The sequence below is a fragment of the Camelus bactrianus genome, chromosome 16 (assembly GCF_048773025.1).
Source record: "Camelus bactrianus isolate YW-2024 breed Bactrian camel chromosome 16, ASM4877302v1, whole genome shotgun sequence".
Taxonomy (NCBI): Eukaryota; Metazoa; Chordata; class Mammalia; order Artiodactyla; family Camelidae; genus Camelus; species Camelus bactrianus.
In genome coordinates, this window is record NC_133554.1 from 41,426,102 (window position 1) to 41,445,793 (window position 19,692).

Sequence of the window (19,692 nt, forward strand, 5' to 3'; positions counted from 1 at the left end):
CAGGGCAGCACCAGGCAGGGAGGTGTTTCCAGTTGTGAACCCCCAGGACAAGCTCATGCATGTGTGCACAGAGACACAGTGTTTTAAGTCCCAAGCTGAAGGAAAGGAGGCCTCAGTGGCTGAATCAGGGAAGAATTTATATCTGAGAAGTTTGGGAAAGAGATGACCTGGCAAGGCTCAGCCTGGGCCACAATGATTTTAGGCTTCCTCCATCCTGATCCCTAAAAGTTGTGTGTCGGCCCTGTCAAAAACCCTGGCTTCTTAGGTTCTCTGCTTTCACATCTGTCTTAGCTCCTCTGAACTATATGAGCTTGAAGGTGCTAGACCTTGGAGATCAAAGATGGCACAGAAGTAACCTTTTCCGAAGCTTGACCCCATTTGCAGAGTTTCTGAGACTGATGCCTCTCTCTAGTGATCACTACAGGTCTAAGCAGTGCATCTGGTTTGAAAGTGCTGTTAGTTGTTCTTAGGCACTCTTAAAAACTTCCCACTTTACCCATTTCCCCCACTTGCAGTGCCCTTATGCCCAACTGCCCTGCTGTCCAATTCAATCCTGCCTTTGCAGACTTACCAGCTTGTTCTTTCCTGGAATATCACAACAGGCCCTAATCTGGCCCTCAAGCATGGCTGCCATCCCCCCACTTCACCCTCCCCCAAAAGGTTTAATAATTGAGCAGGAATTGGGGTTAGGGGATGCAGTGCAAATACACTGGCCCATCCTAATTCAACCAGACTGATAGCCTTAAATCACCTGAAATTCTGAGTTCTTTACTACATATAGCAGCTACCCAAGATTTAAAAAAAATAAAAAACATCTGGAGTTATCCACCTAGACAGACCCAGTTTACTGAGTTTGGGACCTTTACAGTAGAAAGTAGGGTGGGGAGAAAGTTCTCCCTTGCTACTGTCTGCTTCTGCCTTGCTCTTGGTGTTTTAAAGGAATCCCTTCCTTGGCAAAAGGAGGAGCATCTGAAATGAATTACTCCTACAAACCTGTTGGATTTGGCCCATAGAATTTAAGAAAAAAATCGGGTTAAATGATATTTAAAATTTTAGAAATTTCACACAAAAATTTGGAGTTCTGGCTTCTCTGAAAATAAGCAGTTCAGAATGGAATACAGTGGATCTGCAGTTAAGGGCTCACGACAATCACAGGCTGCCCCTCTTTATCAAGGCCGCAGGAGGTGAAAATGACATGACTTGCATACATACCACAGTTGCTGCTACTTGGGATTACTGGAAGGAATAAAGGAGAAAGGGAAAGATATGTGGGGAATGAATTTGAAGGCAGTGTTTAAAGTTAGAAGGATGAAGTCGAAAACCAGAGCAGTATCCAGTGGAGCAGAAGCGAAGAGGTAAGAATTCCCCCAAGAATCAAAATGTCTGATCTAGAAGGAAACATCATGTGGTCCACTGGTTGCCAGTGAGATAGGTCACTTCCCATCGTGCCCTCCAGGAACAGTGGGGAAATTTAGGGGGTTATCCCCCCCACCCCTCATACACACAGATTCCATGGACCATTTACATCAGGTTCATGTTAAAACTTGGATCCCTGGAGCAAACTCTAGACTTACTGAGTCAATCACTGGGACCCAGGAATCTGCATTTTGACAAACGATCCCTGGTCATTCCCATGCAATAAATACTTGAAAACCACTGTTCTAAGAGGGTAGAGTGTAAATCTCTGGTTAAAAAAAAAAAAAAAATTTTTTTTTTTTTTGAAAAAAGCCTCGCATGTGATTCTCATGCACTCCACTAGGAGGAGGAATAAACTCCAGTTAAGAATCCTTGATCTGGGCGGGGATGGTATAGCTCACTGATACGTGCTTAGCACGTAGGAAGTCCTGGGTATAATCCCCAGTACCTCCATTAAAAAATAAATCTAATTACCTAATAAGTAAGCCTGATTACTCCCTCTCCCTAAAAAACATTGGTATAACATTTTCAACCTAAGGAAAATGAGGTCCAGAGGACAGAAAGAAATACCATTTACTGAGTGCTAACTATGCCAGACATTGTGCTAAGCAGCTGCCTAGTTACCCAGTTTAGTCTCACAACTTCATGAGGTAGATATTAACCTAATTTTACAACTGAGGAAACAGGCACAGAGAGGCTAAGTAACTTACCTGAATTACCTGGATTCAGTTCCGGAAACTCATATTCTTGACCTTTACTAGTCATTGTTTTCTCTGATGCTTCCTAGAAGATGAGCAGAGAAGCCACCACTCACTACTGTTGGACTATATGTCCTGTCTGGGCCTCACCTTTCTAATCCATAAAATAGGTTGGGGTGGGGTGCCCTGAGTGATTCCCAAGATACTAAAAAATTCTAACATTGTTCAGTCATTTCTTTGTTTTTTCCCCTGACCACCTTCTTGACATTGGTTCAAACTGCAAAAGACTTTGTCTCTTCTTTTCAAAATGCCTCTACCATTTTTCTTTTCTATCTCTCACTTCACCTTAGTTCCTAAAGCTTTTGGGAGAGAGAGTCCCTTAGCAAAGAACCCTCAACAGCCTCAGTCCTAGAGCTGCTGCTCAGAGAGATGTGCCGCACTCCCCTGTTCATTCTGAGTGCCCAGACCTGGGATCTCCCCAACACCACCACCTCCTTACAAGGACATAGTAGCCTGGAAGAATACTTAAGATCAAAATAGCATTCTGCAGTTTTCAAAGGTTTTTACTTACACAATCCTATTTGATCCTCACAACAGGCCTGCCAAGAAGGATTACCATCTCATTGTATAGAAGACTCAGAAAAAACATGGTGCCTTAACAACCAGTTGATGATGAAGCCAGGTTGGACCTCCTGCTTTCCAGTGCACTGCTCCCACCTGCCACACTACAGTCTCCCCACAGATGTCCACTCGATTCCAGAATCAAGTGCATTTTAATCTAAGACCTCAGCATCCTTGGGTGGAAGACAGTATGTGGACGTTGATGTAGCTGTGAAACCAGCAATCAGTGGTCTTACAAGTAGTTTAGAAAAGGAGGGGGTATGGAGAGGTAAGGAAAAATTAGATTAATGGGTGGAGGGGGTGGGTTGCATTAACCATTCCCAGCACTGTTCCTAGGGAAATCCTGCCCCCAGTATCCAGCAGTCAGCCCCTGCTATGGGTGATGGTGGGGGTGGCAGGTGACATACAGAATGTTTTTGAAGTCACTGATTACACTTCACTGGTACAACAGGACTTCAGCTCCTCTGATACTTACTCCCCCTCTTTAGGGCTAATTTGAGACACTGTCTCAAGTTGGAATCCAGCATCTAGAGACAGACTGAGGTGAGGATGCTGGTATGTTCAGACAGCGCTTTAGGGACAGGTTAACTTTATGAGCCCACTGGCTTCCTGAGGGTTGGGGGTTCTTATCCTTCAAGACAGAGGAAGAAAGAGAGGGGAGAGGCGTGAGGGGAGGATGTGACTCTATCCGGAAGTGGGTTCAAGTGTTACCCTCTGCCTGCTCAGCTAGGGGGTCCTGGAAGGATGAGGTCATGGCATATTTCGGAAAACTTTGCTCAGTCTACCCCTTTCAGTCTCCAGGAGGCAAACATTTTTCCAGGTCCCAGCAGCCTTCCTCCCACCGAGGAGATAAGAACCCAAATCCCAGAACTATCCCTTCTCTCGCCATCCCCTGGCTGCGATACCTCGGCTAGGAGGACAGGACGGTCACTGAGGCGGACGGTAGACATACTCCGCAGACCGTGCTTTCTTCTCTGCCTCGGTGGACGCGCCGCTGTTAGACCCAGGAGTGGCCCGCCTCCCTGCGCCGCACCTCCCACCACCCCAGCAGTCGCATGGGCTGTTGAATCACCGCCTCCTCTTCCTCCTGCTCCGCGTCTCCCCCATCCCCGGCTGGCAGCGCGCGGAGTGGCGCGGCGCGTGGGCGTGCTGCGGGGCGACCATGGCTGTAGACTGTTACCTCCGGTTCCCACAGTAACAATCGAAAGCCACGGTTGCCCTGGAGACGCGGGGGCGGGGCGAGCGCTGCTGACGGCACCGTGGCAGCTCCAGTCAGGCTGACGTCAGGACCGCGGGGGGTGGGGTGGCGGCGTGGGCGGTGGGCGGGGGTTGGTGCGCGCCGCAGGGACCGAGCGCTTGACCCCTGGGGCCGTGCGATATGCATGTGGGCCAGCTGCCCCTCAGCAGCCCCTGGGGACCAGGGACCAAGGACGGGACGTCCCGAAGGCGGCGCCAGCGGTGGATCAGCACCGCGGACAGCGGCGGCGCGGGCAGCAAGCGTGGGGCTGTGGGACCCTAGAGGACAGAAGGGCGGGGGGCGCGGTCCTGGGGCGGGGCCAGGCGTCGGTGGCCGTGACTGGAGACTGTTACTGAGGGCGGCCCGGGCAGTAAGCAGTCTAGAGCCAAGGTGCCGGCGCGCTGCCCGGGCAGGGTGGCTCCGTCACCCGCAGCTGGGGGCGCTGCTGCTCTTCCTCCCCCGCGTCTCCAGCCCTTCTTGGCCTGAGCGCTCGCGGACAGGCACGCGGCTCCTGACGTCAAAACCCTGTGACGTCAAAGATGTCCCTGCAGAGAGGCATTTCCGGTGGCGGGGTTGGGGGGAGGCCGATGGGGGTGGGGCGGGGCAGTCCGGCCGAAGCCCCGCCCCCGGCTGGTCCTGAGAGGACAGCTCCTCGTGCAGAGGCGGGAATTCGGGGGCGCAGAGGGACCAGCCCGACGGGACGGGGAGGGGGCGCCCCAGCTGAATGAGGGGAGGGGGTCCCAGAGAGCCGGAGTGGCGGGCAGGTGGGCTTCTGTTCCTCGCCAGCGCCCCAGCTCAGCCGGCGGAGGGCAGCGAGGCTGAGTCACCGAGCTGCGGGGAGGGGGAGGAGGGGGCGCGTCTCCCGAGGCGCCACCACCTTCGTCCCACTTTCTTGGGAGGATGGCGCAGGAGCCCCAGAAAAAGCCGTGGGGACTCTGAGGTCCGTCCTCTGTTCGATCCTCCTCCGAAGTGGCTGCGTCTCCATCCGGGCGCGGGCAGGTGCTGCGTGGGGTTCTGTGTACGCCTCCGGCCCTGGCTCCAGCAGCTGCGAGGGGACCCTCGTCCCGCCCCCTCATCCCCAACCCCACCCTGTAGGGGCCCTCCAACCTGCCGCCTGCCGGTCTCCTTGCTCTCCAGTCTGTGTCTGTGCATCGGTTCATCTGTCGTTCGGTCAGTCCGGCTTACCTGTCGGGCTGTATTGCGCCCGCGCCCGCTCGCCTCCTGCAGCCGGGCTGGCGCGGCGGCTTTTATAGGCGCGCGTAGTACTCGTGCAGCGGCTCATTCATGCGGCCGCGGCTCCTACACACTGACGCGCTGCCGACGTCAGCAGGGAATTTAGGAAACGGGAAGAGGGGCTATTTATAGTGGCGAGGCAGGGGGGCGGGGACCGAGGCGACGGGGAGCTGGGAGGGGGAGGAGGGGCACGGAAGCAGCAACGGGGAGGGAGCCCGCGCACCCAGTCTCCAAGGGGTTAACTTTCCGGAACTGCAGGCTGGGGGCCCGCGGGAGGACAGTGCAGGGAGGAGGGATCAGGTTCATTACATGTTTATTCACTCTGGAACATCTAGGGGCGCAACTCCACCCCCTGCCCGGCCTTCCAAGATCCTCACCCGGTAGCCCCCACTCCCATTCCTCAGTCCTTGGACCCAATGGCCCTATGACTTTACAAGATGCCCAGGGGCGGCATTATATCCTGCAAGGCCACTGTGGTGTCTTCACCCTGAGGGTGGGCAGGAGAGGAAGTTGGACCCCCCGGTGGGGCCTAGGACAGCATCTAGAGCTGTGGTGTCGAGGAGATGAGGAAAGAGGAGTGGGGGATCCTGGAAGGCTTTGTAGGAGGAGGCTGGGCCTGGAAGGAAAGACCCAGTGGGGGTCCAGGTACCAGTCGGGAGATGGAAACTCCAAGGAAGGCAGATAAGTTGAAGAGGGTGGCTTGGACTCCCCAGAAATGAGCAAAGGGTGTCCTCTGTGGGGGAGCTGGGGGAAAGGAGGCAGAAGAAGGGAGAGAGGGAGAGAAAGCTTCAGCAAGTGGAGAGGAGGCTAGGTCCAGAGTGTCAGTTTCAGAGCCTGGCACCGAGCAAATGCGTTTAGTACCCATTTGTAGAATGATGGACATTAGAGCTCATATGAGGGTGACAGTGAGCGAGGGAGACCAATCAACTTGGCAGAGAGGAGTCTCCAGGGGCTGGCAGGGCAGAGACCACTTCCTGGAGGAGTTAGAGTTCCTGGAGGTCAGAATTGGCAGGAAGAGCCCATGCCATATGGGGCAAAGTTATCTGGGACAGCAGCAGGGAAATGAATGATCCTGGCCCAGCCTAGCTCCATCAGTTGAAGGTTCTAAATGCAGGAGAGCAGTGTGTTTAGAGGGAGGAGCTGCATTAGGGTGGGGAGAGGGCAGTGCCATGCCAAGGCAGGTGGAACTAGGGAGGAAGGGAAAAGTCAAAGATTGAAGAATGAAGTCCACAGGAGGGCAGCTAGGCTGAGGGCAGATCTGTGAGGCCATCCCATACAGATGTAAGGACAGCTTGAGGGTAGTAGCTGGGGCAGTGAGTTAACTTGGGGAGTGGCAGTCTGGGGAGAGTGTTGAGAAAAACAGTGGGCATAGGAGACCCTGTGGTAGGTCTACAGTGAACAGACTCCACTGCACAAAACAGGGCTGATTGGATCCTTGTGGGATCTGACCCCACCAAGAGAATAAAAAATTACAGCAGAAATGGGGTCAAAGAGGTCCTGCATACCCTTTGGGATCTGGTCTCCTAGCGTTCCCCCTTTTTTTTTTTTGCCTCCAGCTTTCTCCAGGAATGCCTTCCTCCCTGGGGGGAAGAACTCTTATTCATCCATCAAAGCCCCAATCTAAGAGCACTTCTCAGGAGCCTTCCCCTCTCCCCCTAGCATTCCGTACACTTTTCCACCTCAGCGCACAGTACATCCCTCGGCCAAGATGTCGAGGTCTATCGCCCCTGGAGGCCAGCAGCTCCGGAGCCCAAACATTTTCATTATTGGGATCTCATTGCTTCCTTAGTGAGGACCCCGGGGCGGATGGAGGGAGACGGAGGAGATGACTGAGATAAGATAGACCCAGAACACGGAGTGGAAACAGGGCGAGGGCGGACTTAGGACGCAGTGAGAGTCAGAAAGACCCTGGGGACCGGGAGCCACCTACTGGCCCCTACGCCGTGAAGTCGCCTGTGGAGGAAAAAGAGCCTCTGGGGGGCGCCCGAGACCTTGGTGTCTGTAAGGGATCGTGAGTGGCCGCGCTGGCGGCCCCTCAATCAGTGACTCAGCCACTACCTTTGGTGGGGGTGTGGGGGCGGCGAGCGCGGCCCCCACCGCCCGGCGGCCCTGCTTGGTTGCTAAGCTCTCCAAGGCCTCGCAGAGACGCGAACTGGGCGAACCTCATCGGTTACTATGGTAACTGCGCCCCAGCCTCTCGTGCGCGGCGGCTGAGGGACGCGCAGCCAATCAGAAGCTGCAGGCGTTCTCGGGGACCCACTCCCACCCCCTACGTGTGGGCGGGGGTCAGGAGGTGCCGGGAGGAGGCGGAGCGTGGGCCGCGGAGACCCACTCAGCCACAGAGGCGCTGGCTACAGGCCCGCTGTGGTGACGGGGCCTTGCGGAGACACTTCCGGAGTAGCTGTGCGAGCACCCATGCGCTAGTGCGGGGGTCCCCTCCCTTCTAGAAGGGACGTCACCTGCAAGAACTGGACCATCAAGTGGGGTGCAGGACCTTGCAGGGGGGATTCTAGGCTACAGGCCCTCCTGTCACGTTTCTCTCGCGTCCATGGGTTGGGGACTAGGTCGTCCAAGCGGCTCCCTCAAAACGGCTCACATAGGGAATCTGGGGGCCTGAGTCGCTTTTTTACGGGACTCCTATGGAGCGCTGTCCAGCCATTCCCAGTCGTATATCCTGGGGTCTTTCCGGAGACCTTCTAGTTAAGCGCAGGCTGTTTGGGTACCTGTTCTTCCCCGGGTTCACGGAGGGCCCTACATGGCACCTTCCTGAAAATGTCAGAAAGCCGGGTCTTGGACTCCGGAGGGGGGCAGGTGTGTGTGTTTGTACAAACACGAGCGCCTGCAGGTGTTGATACCTGGAGAGGGTCTCGGTGCTAATAGGTTTATTCTGTGCATACCTAATCCATGTGGCTGAGTGAGGGTGGGTGTGTTGTGGGGTGGGTACAAATGGACAGTGCCATCCAGGAATATCTAAGGAAGAGAGTCCCCTAAGATCTTGTCTGTCTTCTCCCTTAGGATTTCTGTAACCCCTCACCCCCACGCCCCCGCAATCTACTGTCACCAGAGTCCCCTGCTTGGGGGCACGACTTCTCTGAATTGGGCAATGTGAGAATTTAGAAATATGTACATGGGAACTTTCAGCTCAAAACCCATGGGTTTGTGGGGCTCACAGGTCTGAGGCTGGGGTCTCCAGGTGGTCAAGTCTGGGAGGCTGAACCTGCTAATGGGCTCCCTCCTTCCCGGTCCAGCTCTGTATCTGCGAACCTCTAGCCCAGGTGCGCGCGCTGGAGGAAGGTCGCGGCTCTGCCGCGCAAAGTCCCGCACGGCCGCGAGGTGGCGCCGTAGTTGCAGCAGCGCCCGCCGGCCCGGGCCGCTCCAGATAAGAGTGTGCGGAAAGCGCGGCGGGGCTGAGACGCGACCAGGACGCGGGGAGGACGGACCAGCAGGACAGACCGACCGGGGGCCCGGCGGGCGGAGGGCAGCGCAGCGCAGCCACGTCCCCCCTGGATCCGCCGGCAGCCGGGCCCGGGGCTTCAGACATGCCCCCCAGGTGGGTCCTCGGGCTGGGGACCGGGAGGGACACGGGACCGGGACAGCCCCGTCCTCGCGCGCTGGCCGCCTCGGGCGCATCCTCCGACGCGGGCGCCCTAACGCGGCTGGCATTCGGGGCTCTGGGTGTCGCCCCTAGAGAACTCAGGACCGCCGGGCTGCTGCTCTGCGCCGGGTTCACGGCGGGGTCAGCGGCCCGGGGCCGGCTCTGCCCGCACATGGGCTGGAGAGGCGAGGGGAAGGGAAGGGGAGCAGGCGGGCGGGGCTGGCAGGGGCGCTGCCCTGGCACAGCGCGGCGCCTGGCAGCGGGGCGGGTGGGGCGCCGGCTAGGAGCTGCCACCGCCGCGGGGAGGGAAGCCAGGACAGGCTGCGGCCGCAGGTAACGGGCCGCGAGGCCCTGCGGTCCAGGCGGGGAACAGGGTCGAGCGGGCGAGCGGATGGCCAGGAAGCTCAGGGCTCACTTCAGGCCCGGCGGCGCCTGGCTGCTGAAATTGGGGGCCGAGAGGAAAAGCTGGGAGCTGAGGGACTGGGGCTGGCGCGCTCCTCCCGGCCTGTCTGAAGTTGGAAAACTTTTCCCCAAGTTTGGGGCGGCGGAGTTCCAGTGGATAAAGGGCCGAGGGGAGCTGGGGAGGGAGGCGCCGGGCCCGCGAATGCAGAGCGGAGGCCGAGGCCGGGGCCGGGACGCGGGTGGGGCGCAGGCCAGGGTCAGGGCCGCAGCCGGCTGTGCGCTGTGCCCGCCCGGGGCGCTGCCCCCTCCCTCCCCTGGGAGCTGCGTGGCTCCCCCCTCCCCCCCACCTGCTTCCTGCCTCAGCCTCCTGCCCCGATATAACGCCCTCCCCGCGCCGGGCCAGCCTTCGTGCTTTGCCCGCCACGGCAGCCGCTGCCTCCGCTCCCCGCGCCACAGCCGCCGCCCGGGCCCCAACTGAGGGCCTGACAGCCCCCGGCCAGGGCGGCGCCGCGGCGGGCACCGCACTCCGGTCCTCCGTACTGCTTCCCCCAACTGGGGCAACTTCTCCCAAGGCGGGAGGCGCTTTTTCACTCGGCTCCCTTATATCCCACTTGGGCAAACTTCTCGGCCCTGAATGACTTTTCCTGAAGCGGACATTTTCCTCAAATCGGGTAACTGTTTCCGAAAGGGTCGCTTCGCCCAAACAGTTTTCTCCTTGGAAGCCCCCGGAACCCAGGCTGTGTGCCCAGCGGCATCCAGGCCTGGGGGTGCAGGCCAGCCTGGCCTCCTCTCCACCAGCCAGTCTCCTGCTCCTTTTTCTGGTCCGGGCTGGCTGACCCAAGCTCCCACTGTCGGAGGCCACGGATCCTCCGCCAGTGCCCAGGCCACGGTGCTCGATGCCCCTACCCAGCTGAGGGGAAGGGGAAGTGGAGGGGAGAAGCACCGGGCTGGGTGCAGGCAGCGAGGGCTTGGTGCGGCTCTGACCCGGCCGGTGTGTGTCCCCGCAGGAGACTGTGCTGGGCAGACGATGCTGGACACGATGGAGGCGCCCGGCCACTCGAGGCAGCTGCTGCTGCAGCTCAACAACCAGCGCACCAAAGGCTTCTTGTGCGACGTGATCATCGTGGTGCAGAACGCCCTCTTCCGCGCGCACAAGAACGTGCTGGCGGCCAGCAGCGCCTACCTCAAGTCCCTGGTGGTGCATGACAATCTGCTCAACCTGGACCATGACATGGTGAGCCCGGCCGTGTTCCGCCTGGTGCTGGACTTCATCTACACCGGCCGCCTGGCCGATGGCCCAGAGGCGGCGGCGGCGGCGGCCGTGGCCCCGGGGGCCGAGCCGAGCTTGGGCGCCGTGCTGGCTGCCGCCAGCTACCTGCAGATCCCTGACCTCGTGGCGCTGTGCAAGAAACGCCTCAAGCGCCACGGCAAGTACTGCCACCTGCGGGGCGGCGGCGGCGGCGGCGGCGGCTATGCACCCTACGGGAGGCCGGGCCGGGGCCTGCGGGCTGCCACGCCGGTCATCCAGGCCTGCTACTCGTCCCCGGCCGGACCTCCGCCGCCGCCCACCACCGAGCCGCCGTCGGGTCCTGAGGCCGCAGTGAACACGCACTGCGCGGAGCTCTACGCCTCGGGCCCTGGGCCGGCCGCCGCGCTCTGCGCCCCGGAGCGCCGCTGTTCCCCGCTCTGCGGCCTGGACCTGTCCAAGAAAAGTCCGCCGGGCTCCGCGCCCCCTGAGCGGCCGCCGGGCGAGCGCGAAATGCCCCCGCGCCCAGACAGCCCTCCCAGCGCCGGCCCCGCAGCCTACAAGGAGCCACCGCTCGCCTTGCCGCCGCTGCCGCCGCTGCCCTTCCAGAAGCTGGAGGAGGCCGGACCGCCTCCGGACCCATTCCGAGGCGGCGGCGGCAGCCCGGGACCCGAGCCCCCCGGCCGCCCCGACGGGCCAAGCCTCCTCTACCGCTGGATGAAGCACGAGCCGGGCCTGGGCAGCTACGGCGACGAGCTAGGCCGCGAGCGCGGCTCCCCCAGTGAGCGCTGCGAGGAGCGCGGCGGGGACACGGCCGCCTCGCCCGGGGGGCCCCCGCTCGGCTTGGCGCCGCCGCCGCGCTATCCGGGCAGCCTGGACGGGCCTGGCGCGGGCGGCGACGGCGACGACTACAAGAGCAGCAGCGAGGAGACAGGCAGCAGCGAGGACCCCAGCCCTCCCGGCGGCCACCTCGAGGGCTACCCATGCCCGCACCTGGCCTACGGCGAACCCGAGAGCTTCGGCGACAACCTGTACGTGTGCATCCCGTGCGGCAAGGGCTTCCCCAGCTCGGAGCAGCTGAACGCGCACGTGGAGGCGCACGTGGAGGAGGAAGAGGCGCTGTACGGCAGGGCCGAGGCGGCTGAGGTGGCTGCGGGGGCCGCCGGCCTCGGGCCCCCTTTTGGAGGCGGTGGGGACAAGGTCTCTGGGGCTCCGGGGGGCCTGGGCGAGCTGCTGCGGCCATACCGCTGCGCGTCGTGCGACAAGAGCTACAAGGACCCGGCCACACTGAGGCAGCACGAGAAGACGCACTGGCTGACTCGGCCCTATCCGTGCACCATCTGCGGGAAGAAGTTCACGCAGCGCGGGACCATGACGCGCCACATGCGCAGCCACCTGGGCCTCAAGCCCTTCGCGTGTGACGCCTGCGGCATGCGCTTCACACGCCAGTACCGCCTCACGGAGCACATGCGCATCCACTCGGGCGAGAAGCCCTACGAGTGCCAGGTGTGCGGCGGCAAGTTCGCTCAGCAACGCAACCTCATCAGCCACATGAAGATGCACGCTGTGGGGGGCGCGGCCGGTGCGGCCGGGGCGCTGGCGGGCCTGGGGGGTCTCCCTGGCGTCCCCGGCCCCGACGGCAAGGGCAAGCTCGATTTCCCCGAGGGCGTCTTTGCTGTGGCGCGCCTCACGGCTGAACAGCTGAGCCTGAAGCAGCAGGACAAGGCGGCCGCGGCCGAGCTGCTGGCCCAGACCACGCACTTCCTGCACGACCCCAAGGTGGCGCTCGAGAGCCTCTACCCGTTGGCCAAGTTCACTGCGGAGCTGGGCCTCAGCCCCGACAAGGCGGCGGAGGTGCTGAGCCAGGGAGCGCACCTGGCCGCCGGCCCCGATGGCCGGACCATCGACCGTTTCTCCCCCACTTAGAGCACCTCTTGCGGGCCCGCCTCGTCGCCGCCCCCAGGGAGTGGCGGCGGCCACCAGCAGACAGGCACAACGCGCCCGCGCCGGGACCACTGTAGTAGCAGCGGCAGCGTCGCCGCGGGGCCGGCGGCCCCTCCTCTCTGCGGCCTCACCTGGCCTCACTGCTTTGTGCCTTAGCCCGGGGGTGGGGGTGGGGGGAAAACCCCGGGACGGGGGTGGGATAGGGGAAGGGAGATTTATATTTTTGATATCAGCTTTGACCAAAGGAGACCCCCGGCCCTTCTCCGCCTCTTCCTGTGGTTCGTTGGCCCCCTTCCCTCGGCTCCGTGCTGCTCTTGGGGGGAGGGGTGTCACTGTTGGGGCGCTCCCAGCCCTACCTCCGGCCCTTGCGACCACACCCATTCTCACTGTGAATCGCCCCGCTGGGGTCGGAGCGTCGGGCAGGGTTGGGGAGCGGGGAGGGGACTGAGCCGGCCGGAGGGCTCCCCGCCCCCGCCCCCGCCCGCCCCGGGACTGATAATGTGAAGTTCCTCATTTTGCACAAGTGGCACTAGCCCCAGGGCCAACCCTTCCCTCCCTCTGGAGTCAGAGGGCTGAGACAGCCCTGGTCTACCCGGTCTCCCACTCCCGCGGTGGTCCCACCTCCCTTCCCTGGGGCCCCAGACCATATTTATTGCATGCGCCCCGGGCGGCCCCCCATCCCGAGCCCAGGCTGGGCTGGGCTGGAACGTGGTCTCTTTAGCTCCCTCCTCGTTTGTATATTTCCTACCTTGTACACAGGCTCTTCCAGAGCCGCTTCCATTTTCTATATTCGAACCAAACAGCAATAAAGCAGTAACCAAGGACCCTGGACCCAGCGGCTCTCTTCCGCCCTGCACAAGAAGCTGGGTGGGCCCCACCTGGGTGGGTGCAGGGGCCAGAAGCAGTGCCCTTATACAGGTGCAGAGGCTTGGACCTTCCCTCCTCAGTCCCAGAGACAGATCAGCGAGAGGTCAGGTATGTTTCATAACTAAAAATTTATTACGGAAACAAAACCAGTGCCGCAAATGGGACAGGAAGGAGAGATGGGGTCTCCCACCCACCCAGTCATCAGCCCTCATCCAGGGGAGAGGATCTCAAAGAAGAAGCCGGGGACCCTAGACCCCAGAGCCCAGTCTTCTGAGGCCCTGGGGGACTCATACCCCGAGATGGGCCATGGCTCTCTTGCACAGTTCCCTGTCCTTCTGGCGTATCTTGGGCCTCAGGGAGGGTACAGCCTTGCATCTTCTGGGCAGGCTGTATATGTATAGTCAGACGGGGGGTTCTGGGGGATTCCCCCACTGGTCCCATCAAAACTGACTCCTGGCTCCTGGCTCCTCCTCCAAACCCTGTCTTCCTGTAAGTCCCCCTCATCCCTGTCCCTGGGTTGGGAGAATGCATTCCTAGTAGGAAGCCTCCTGATCGAGGCTGTGAGCACAGGTGCCAGCTAAAGAGGCAACAAAAAACTCCAAGGCCAAAGGGCCCCTGTGTCAAGTTCTTCGGGGCAAAGCTAGAAACAGGGTGCAAACTCCAGGCTAGCCAATGCTCCTCTCAGGCACTGGCCCACCCTACCCTCAGGCTGGGTTCGACAAGCCTCCTGAAGTTTCTCAGAGCACTGGGGCCTGAGAAAGAAGGTCAGAGGCAGGAAAGCTTTATTAGGTTCCTGCCATAGGTGCTGGAGGAGGAAGATTCCAGGAGAGAACCCCCATGGCAAGGAACTGAGGGGGCCAGGAAGTGAGAGGGATCAATGAGAAAGGGAAGGAGGGTGAGGAGGATGAGTCAAGAGGGGGAGGGGGAATTGAGAAGAGTCTGATGAAATTTTGTGAAGCGGGAATTAGAGCAGAAGGCAGGCTGATGAGGGGAGAGGGAGCAGGCAAAGGCCACTCAGGAAGCACGGGCCTGAGGGCAGATGTCCCTTCCCTACAGACCTATGACCAACTGAGGGGAAAACAAGTGGCAAAGTATGATGGACCCAGATTGGTAAGGACAGGAAGAAAAATAGCAGGATGGATGTGCGTTTGGGGTGGGGTAGGGTAGAAGAGGTGGGGCCTGGGGCTGCTGTTCAGGACACAGTGTCTAGAACCCAACTGGGGTCCACAGGGGAATCCAGGCCTCAGGGAGAGAGACACACCCTGGGCATTCTCTTCATGGCAAGACCAGAGCCTCCTGGACACATTCAGGTCAGGGGTTCTGAAGATTAAAGGGACCCGTGATTTCACCTGCATCTGATGGAAACTCACCCCTGTGCCCCATCTCCAGCTGAGAAAGTAGCTGAGTCCCTGGGCTAAGTTCTTCCTCCAGCCCTTGAACTGGACAGGGGGAGGGAGAAAGGCTGAGACGGGTGGTCTATCTGGCTCGCCCACCTGCTGACACTGTAGCCAGCCACCGCCTTGCTAAATCCTGGCAGCCCAGGAGGGTCCCTGCAGCTTCTTCCAGACCCTTGGGAGGGGCTCTGTGAGGAGCAGCTCCCCCACAGCACGGCCACGGCGTGGGTTGGAAGAGGATGGTTTATTATCTGGGTGGATTGGTGGCTCAGGCACGTGGGCATCTTCTGTGCTACACTGGGTGCCTGGTGGCCTCTCAGAAATGGTTCCGGGGGGGTGGGCCCCGCTGAGGAGCCCTCAGCCCACCTGGGCCCACGTGAGGAAGGCCGGGATGTCCCGCACGGGCACGTTCCTGGTCAGCGCCTTCACGCGCAGGTTCCGGTCATCCGTCAGCAGCACCACCTCCCGCAGTAGCCGGATTGGCTCCTCTGTTGGCATGAGAGAGCAGAGGGACTTCACTGAGGGGAGGAGGCAGAGGCACTGGCTGCCTCTCCTCCGCTGGAGGGGAAAGCGGTCCTGGGGGGGGGGGTCAATGCTAGCCATTTCTAGGTCCTTTCCCTCTTGTAGTCAGTCAGCCAAGGGTGCCCCTCCCCTGCTGGCTTAGGGAGCGCTGTGACGGCTGGGGCTGGCCTTGTGCTCTGCACTCCTGCCTCCAGCACAGGGTTGTGCTTCTTCCTGCCCGGAGAGCTGCCCAGCCCACCAGCCTCTGCAGAGCCCTCTCTCCGGACTCTGAGCTAAGGGAGCAGAAGCAGCCCTTCTCCTTCTGACCGCATGGTGGTCTGGGACTCTCCTTTTGCACGTCCCCTCAAGGCCAGCAGGTTAATGCTTTAGGTATGCAGAGGGAGAAAACTCCAGATGGAATACAAAGTGTATGCACGGCTCCCAAGATCTGAGGAGGGGGGTTAGCTCAGGGAGTTCCAAGGAGAGGGGCTGGCAGAGCACAGCCAAGGTAGCCCTGAGGCTAGAGCCAAAAGATTCCCTCTATTAAATAAAAGTAATCCACGTCTATGGTAAAAACCTCTGAAGTACAGAAAAAGGAAAGGTAGAGTTGGATCATCCTCCCTGTTCTCTCCCTCACGTGTGTCTGTCTTGTTTCCCAGGGTGGAGCTCTGTATGTTTCCAAATTTCTTTATGCACATTTACAAGCATAAATACTTGTTATATAAGCTTTCCTCTCTGTAACATTACAATCATTGTAGCCGTAAGAACTTCATTCAAATTTTAAAGATTTTAAAGCTCTTTCTATATCAGTACAAACAGTCTTCATTCTTTTTGGATGACTTTTTTAGCAGGATGTCTTCCCCCACCACTTTCCCCCTAATTCCCTAACCTGTTAATAATGTATCAGGGAGAACTTAAGCTGGGGCTAAGTACTCACACAAGTGACATCCCCACCCCTGCTAAGGCCCCTTGGGTGGCAGGTCCACTCCTCAGTCCCAGGCTGGGTGTTTCCTGACGGAGGTCCAGCAGACAGTGAGGCACAGGAAACATCCTCCAGGGCTTACTGACTGCAGGGGCTGGCGGGGCTGGCGGGGCTGGGGGACTGCAGATGTCCATGTCGGACCTGAGCAGTTTCAGGCTTGCCAGCTCCAGGCAGGGAGGCTGAGAACTGGCCGCCAGACTTGGGAGGAGTTTGGGGGAAGAGGGAGGGAGAGGCTCCTGGGGTTGATGGTGGTGAGAGAAGGGGAGAGGCAGAAGGAGGGTGTGGTGGTAGATGAGGGGCTGTGGCCAACCAAGAGGGAGAGGAAGGCGGCCTTGGGTAGGAGATGCTCTGAGACGGCTTAACTGCTTGGACCTGGCCCCTCCGGATTGTGTGGGGTGGGGCGGGGTGACGTGCAGAGCCGTGTGGGGCTCCTGCCTGAGTCTGTCTGCAGCCCCACCGTTCCTGCCCTAGGACTCGGACCAGGCGAGTCCCGGGCCTTAGGTCAGCCAACCAAGGCCCGGCATTGCTGGCAGGGGTCTGCAGGGGTTTCTGTGGATACTTTGAGACATTTTTAACAATAAACATCCTCTGTTTCGACACTGGTAACTTCACTTTGTTAGAAACCAGAGACTGTCATCTTGTCAGGCCCCATCCGCCATAATCCACATGATTTTAAAATTCAACATCGTTTACACATAAACATTTGGTGATGGTTTCTCTGTGAATCTGACAAGTTAATCTGCTAAGAATTCACACTGACAAATGGGGTTTGATTACACCAGCCGTTGCTGATGTAATTCTGATAGGGGCGGGTCCCAGGATGGCAATGGGTTCCTGGAGGCTGTTTGGGGTAAAGGGGGGGTGGGGAGACTAGTAGGGTCAAAGCCAAAATGTGTCTCTGCTAAGAAAGAAACAGCTCTGAGGCTGGGTGGGGCCACAGCAGTATCTGAACCGTACTTCCCAACAAGGCCTTCTGCAGTCCTGCCTACCTCTCCCTCAGAAGGTGCCCCTCTAGGAAGCTGCCTGGGAGCAGAGCCCAACCTCCTCTGTTCAGCTCGGCCAGGACTCCTTTTTACCACCTGAATGTTCCAGATCTGGCCCTAAGGGACACTACACGCAAGCTACATGGCAGGACCTCGCTGAAGAGCAGCAGCTGTGGGCTCATTGCCAGCCTCAGGTACAGAGACTTGGGCAGGAGTGAGGTGCCGCAGTGATTGGGTGGGAGGAGAGCTGGAGAGAAGATAATCCCCAGGCTGGCCTGGAAGCCAGGGCTGGGAAAATGAGTACAGGAGAGAGATGGGTGACAACAACTAAGAGAAAATGACAAGAGGCTACAAATATGCAGACAGAGACCAAATGGTGAGAATTATCAGCTCTGCAGATGACCCTGAGCTAGGAGGACCTAGGATTTCCTTCCAAAAGAAGAAATGTCTTGGGAGCCACGAGTGGAAAACTCCTGAGCCTCGCTGACTCTGAGGAGAGAGTTCTGGGTTGAGGGTGAGGTGCTCAAGCACCTGGAAGACAGCCTCTGGCGCCAAGACGGGATTCTGCTCACCAAAAGGGTCTGGAAAACTGGGCTGAGGGCTCAGTCCTCAAGCTCTCACCTGCCTCCAAAGTGCTATGTCACACAACCAGAGAGACAGGAAGAAAAGGCCCACCCCTGGCCTAACACAGGGTAAACAGTCATGGATGAGCTGAGAGGCTGAGCATGGCCAAGAACAGGGAGGTGGGCCCCAGGGACCACTGGGGACTGTCCTCAGAGCTGCAGAGGGCTGGGCTCAGGAGACCATGGCCAGAATAAGCTACACTGAATCATTAAGACATTCTTGCTGTCAGAAAACTCACTGAGGACCCAAGAAAGGAAATGGATGCACACGGAGTGGGAAAGCTCACTGCCTAGAGCCTGGCTTCCTGGGCTGGGCCCATTCCTAGTTGGCCCAGGGTCCACCTCGGTGTTGGGGAGCTGTGACAGCGATGTCTGACTTCTAGGAAGCCAGGAGACTGGGCTGGTCTCAGGTTTGCATGAGGCCTGATCCCTGATCCCTTAAACTTCCCAAGCTGGAGTCAGCAAAGGGACACTTCCCCAGGGTTGAGGACAGTAGATCAAAGTAGGGAGAGGAAGGGATGGTCCCGAGGCAGAGGCAAAGTTGTACCTTTGTTGGTGGGCATGAAGTCCTTAGCCTTGTCTTTGCAGTAGTGGAGGCAGCAGGAGAGGATCAGGTCATCGTTGTTACCCTGGAGGAAGACAGGGTAAGTACCACTGGGCAGGAGCGGGCGCCATGCAGAGCAGGCACAGGTGTGTTCTGCCTCTGGGGTCCTGGGGAAGGTCATATCCCAATGTCCCTCCCATGCATGCCCTGGCCCTGCTTGGCCAGGTCCAACTGCACCAAGAGTGATCTGGGGAACAAGGAACTCCCCCTCCTGGGCCTCAATGGTGGCTGTGCCCTTGGCAGCTCACTGGCCTTCCTTTAGTCCCTCCCTCCTGGAGACCCTGTTCTTTTCTTGGGGGGGGGGGGACGAGGATTAAGTTTTTATTTATTTATTTTTAGAGGAGGTACTGGGGATTGAACCCAGGACTTTGTGCATGCTAAGCATGTGTTCTACCACTTGAGCTAGACCCTCCCCCACCTGGGACCCTGTTCTGAAAGCTGGCTGCAGGCGCTCCCTTTTTGCCATGGGTCTCACCAGCTGGCCAGTGATGTCCTCACTGCGGAAGGCAATGGATTCGAGTTCATTGCCACGGCTGGTCAGGGCCCGTAGGCAAGAGTCCCGACTCTCGAATCGCCGCTCGAGGAACTCAATGGACTTCCGGGCCTTTTCCTGCACCACACGGGCATAGCCCCCAGCCCGGTGATCTGTCTCCTGCCCCTTGGCCAGGCCGTCCAGCTCGTTGATCACTGATGAGACACAGTCCCGCAAGGAATCAGCCTCAGCAGTCAGCAATTACGTCTGCCTTCACCATAGGCCTCGCTTTCCCAGCCAGCCCCTTCCCAGACCACAGAAGCCACCCTACCCCACAGGAGTCCTCCAATGAAACTTGGGGACCCTGGGGGGCAAGAAGTGCCCCAGACTTTACACAATGTTCTATCCTCTTCCTGCCTCTTCCCCTGGGCTCCACCCTCCTCCTGGGAGGAACTTACAGGGGTTTTCTGGAGCTGTTGTTTTCAGAGGAAGAAACCTGGCCCCTCTACTGCATTCCTTAGTTACAGGATCAAATTGAGAGGGTCTCTCAGGAAAGGCAAGAGTATGTAGCAGCTAGAGTGAAAGAGGCGCTCTCCCTCATCTGCGTGGGCCCTCAACCACAGCAGTCCAGGAGGGGCCCAGCTCTCTGCTCACCCCCAGTGGAGTGCAGGGAGGTCAGCAGGTGGGAAGTGGTGGTCGCAGCCTCACTTACAAGGACCCTGCTATTCCCCCAAACCATACCCGTGGCATGTCTACCTCCTCTGATACTGCACGTGTGTGTGCGCACGCGCGTGTGTGTGTGTGTGTGTGTGTGTGTGTGTGTCTGCCTGCCTGCCTGCCTATGTGTCTGGGACACGGCTTCATTTTCTGGTGA

At 59.1% G+C, this 19,692-nt stretch overlaps 2 protein-coding genes and 1 long non-coding RNA gene across 10 annotated transcripts in view; 1 reads left to right on the forward strand and 2 right to left on the reverse strand.

Annotated features, from left to right (window-relative positions):
* The first annotated feature begins 58 nt into the window (after positions 1-58).
* Positions 59-13,223, forward strand: HIC1 (HIC ZBTB transcriptional repressor 1). 3 transcript variants are annotated; one of them, XM_074343238.1, is made up of 3 exons: positions 59-1,355; positions 2,712-3,003; positions 10,210-13,223. In XM_074343238.1, exon 3 carries the CDS (start codon positions 10,230-10,232, stop codon positions 12,372-12,374), a length of 2,145 nt encoding a protein of 714 aa, XP_074199339.1. In that variant the 5' UTR covers positions 59-1,355; positions 2,712-3,003; positions 10,210-10,229; the 3' UTR covers positions 12,375-13,223. The 3 variants fall into 3 exon arrangements, with proteins under 3 accessions (XP_074199339.1, XP_074199338.1, XP_074199337.1); XM_074343237.1 differs by lacking the exons at positions 59-1,355; positions 2,712-3,003 and adding an exon at positions 8,574-8,755; XM_074343236.1 differs by lacking the exons at positions 59-1,355; positions 2,712-3,003 and adding an exon at positions 9,088-9,873.
* LOC141573633 (uncharacterized) lies at positions 1,972-3,875 on the reverse strand. The gene is made up of 2 exons (XR_012499571.1): positions 3,641-3,875; positions 1,972-2,199 (listed from the first exon to the last, which is right to left on the reverse strand). It is a non-coding gene; the product is annotated as an uncharacterized LOC141573633 (long non-coding RNA).
* Positions 13,224-13,368: 145 nt separating the features above from the next.
* The window catches only part of SMG6 (SMG6 nonsense mediated mRNA decay factor), a 191,306-nt gene continuing 184,982 nt past the window's right edge, over positions 13,369-19,692 (reverse strand). For all 6 annotated transcript variants that reach the window (XM_045518983.2, XM_010958186.3, XM_045518982.2 and 3 more), the window contains 3 exons: positions 18,822-19,033; positions 18,290-18,371; positions 13,369-15,141 (listed from right to left, as the gene is read on the reverse strand). In XM_045518983.2, coding sequence (XP_045374939.1) covers positions 15,011-15,141; positions 18,290-18,371; positions 18,822-19,033 — 425 coding nt within the window. In that variant the 3' untranslated portion in view covers positions 13,369-15,010. The remainder of the gene's footprint in view (positions 15,142-18,289; positions 18,372-18,821; positions 19,034-19,692) is intronic.

Coding starts and splice junctions, on each gene's coding strand:
- HIC1 (XM_074343236.1), top strand. CDS start 9,837: ATGACTTTTCCTGAAGCGGACATTTTCCTCAAATCGG. Junction 9,874..10,209: donor GGACATTTTCCTCAAATCGG/GTAACTGTTTCC, acceptor GTGTCCCCGCAG/GAGACTGTGCTGGGCAGACG.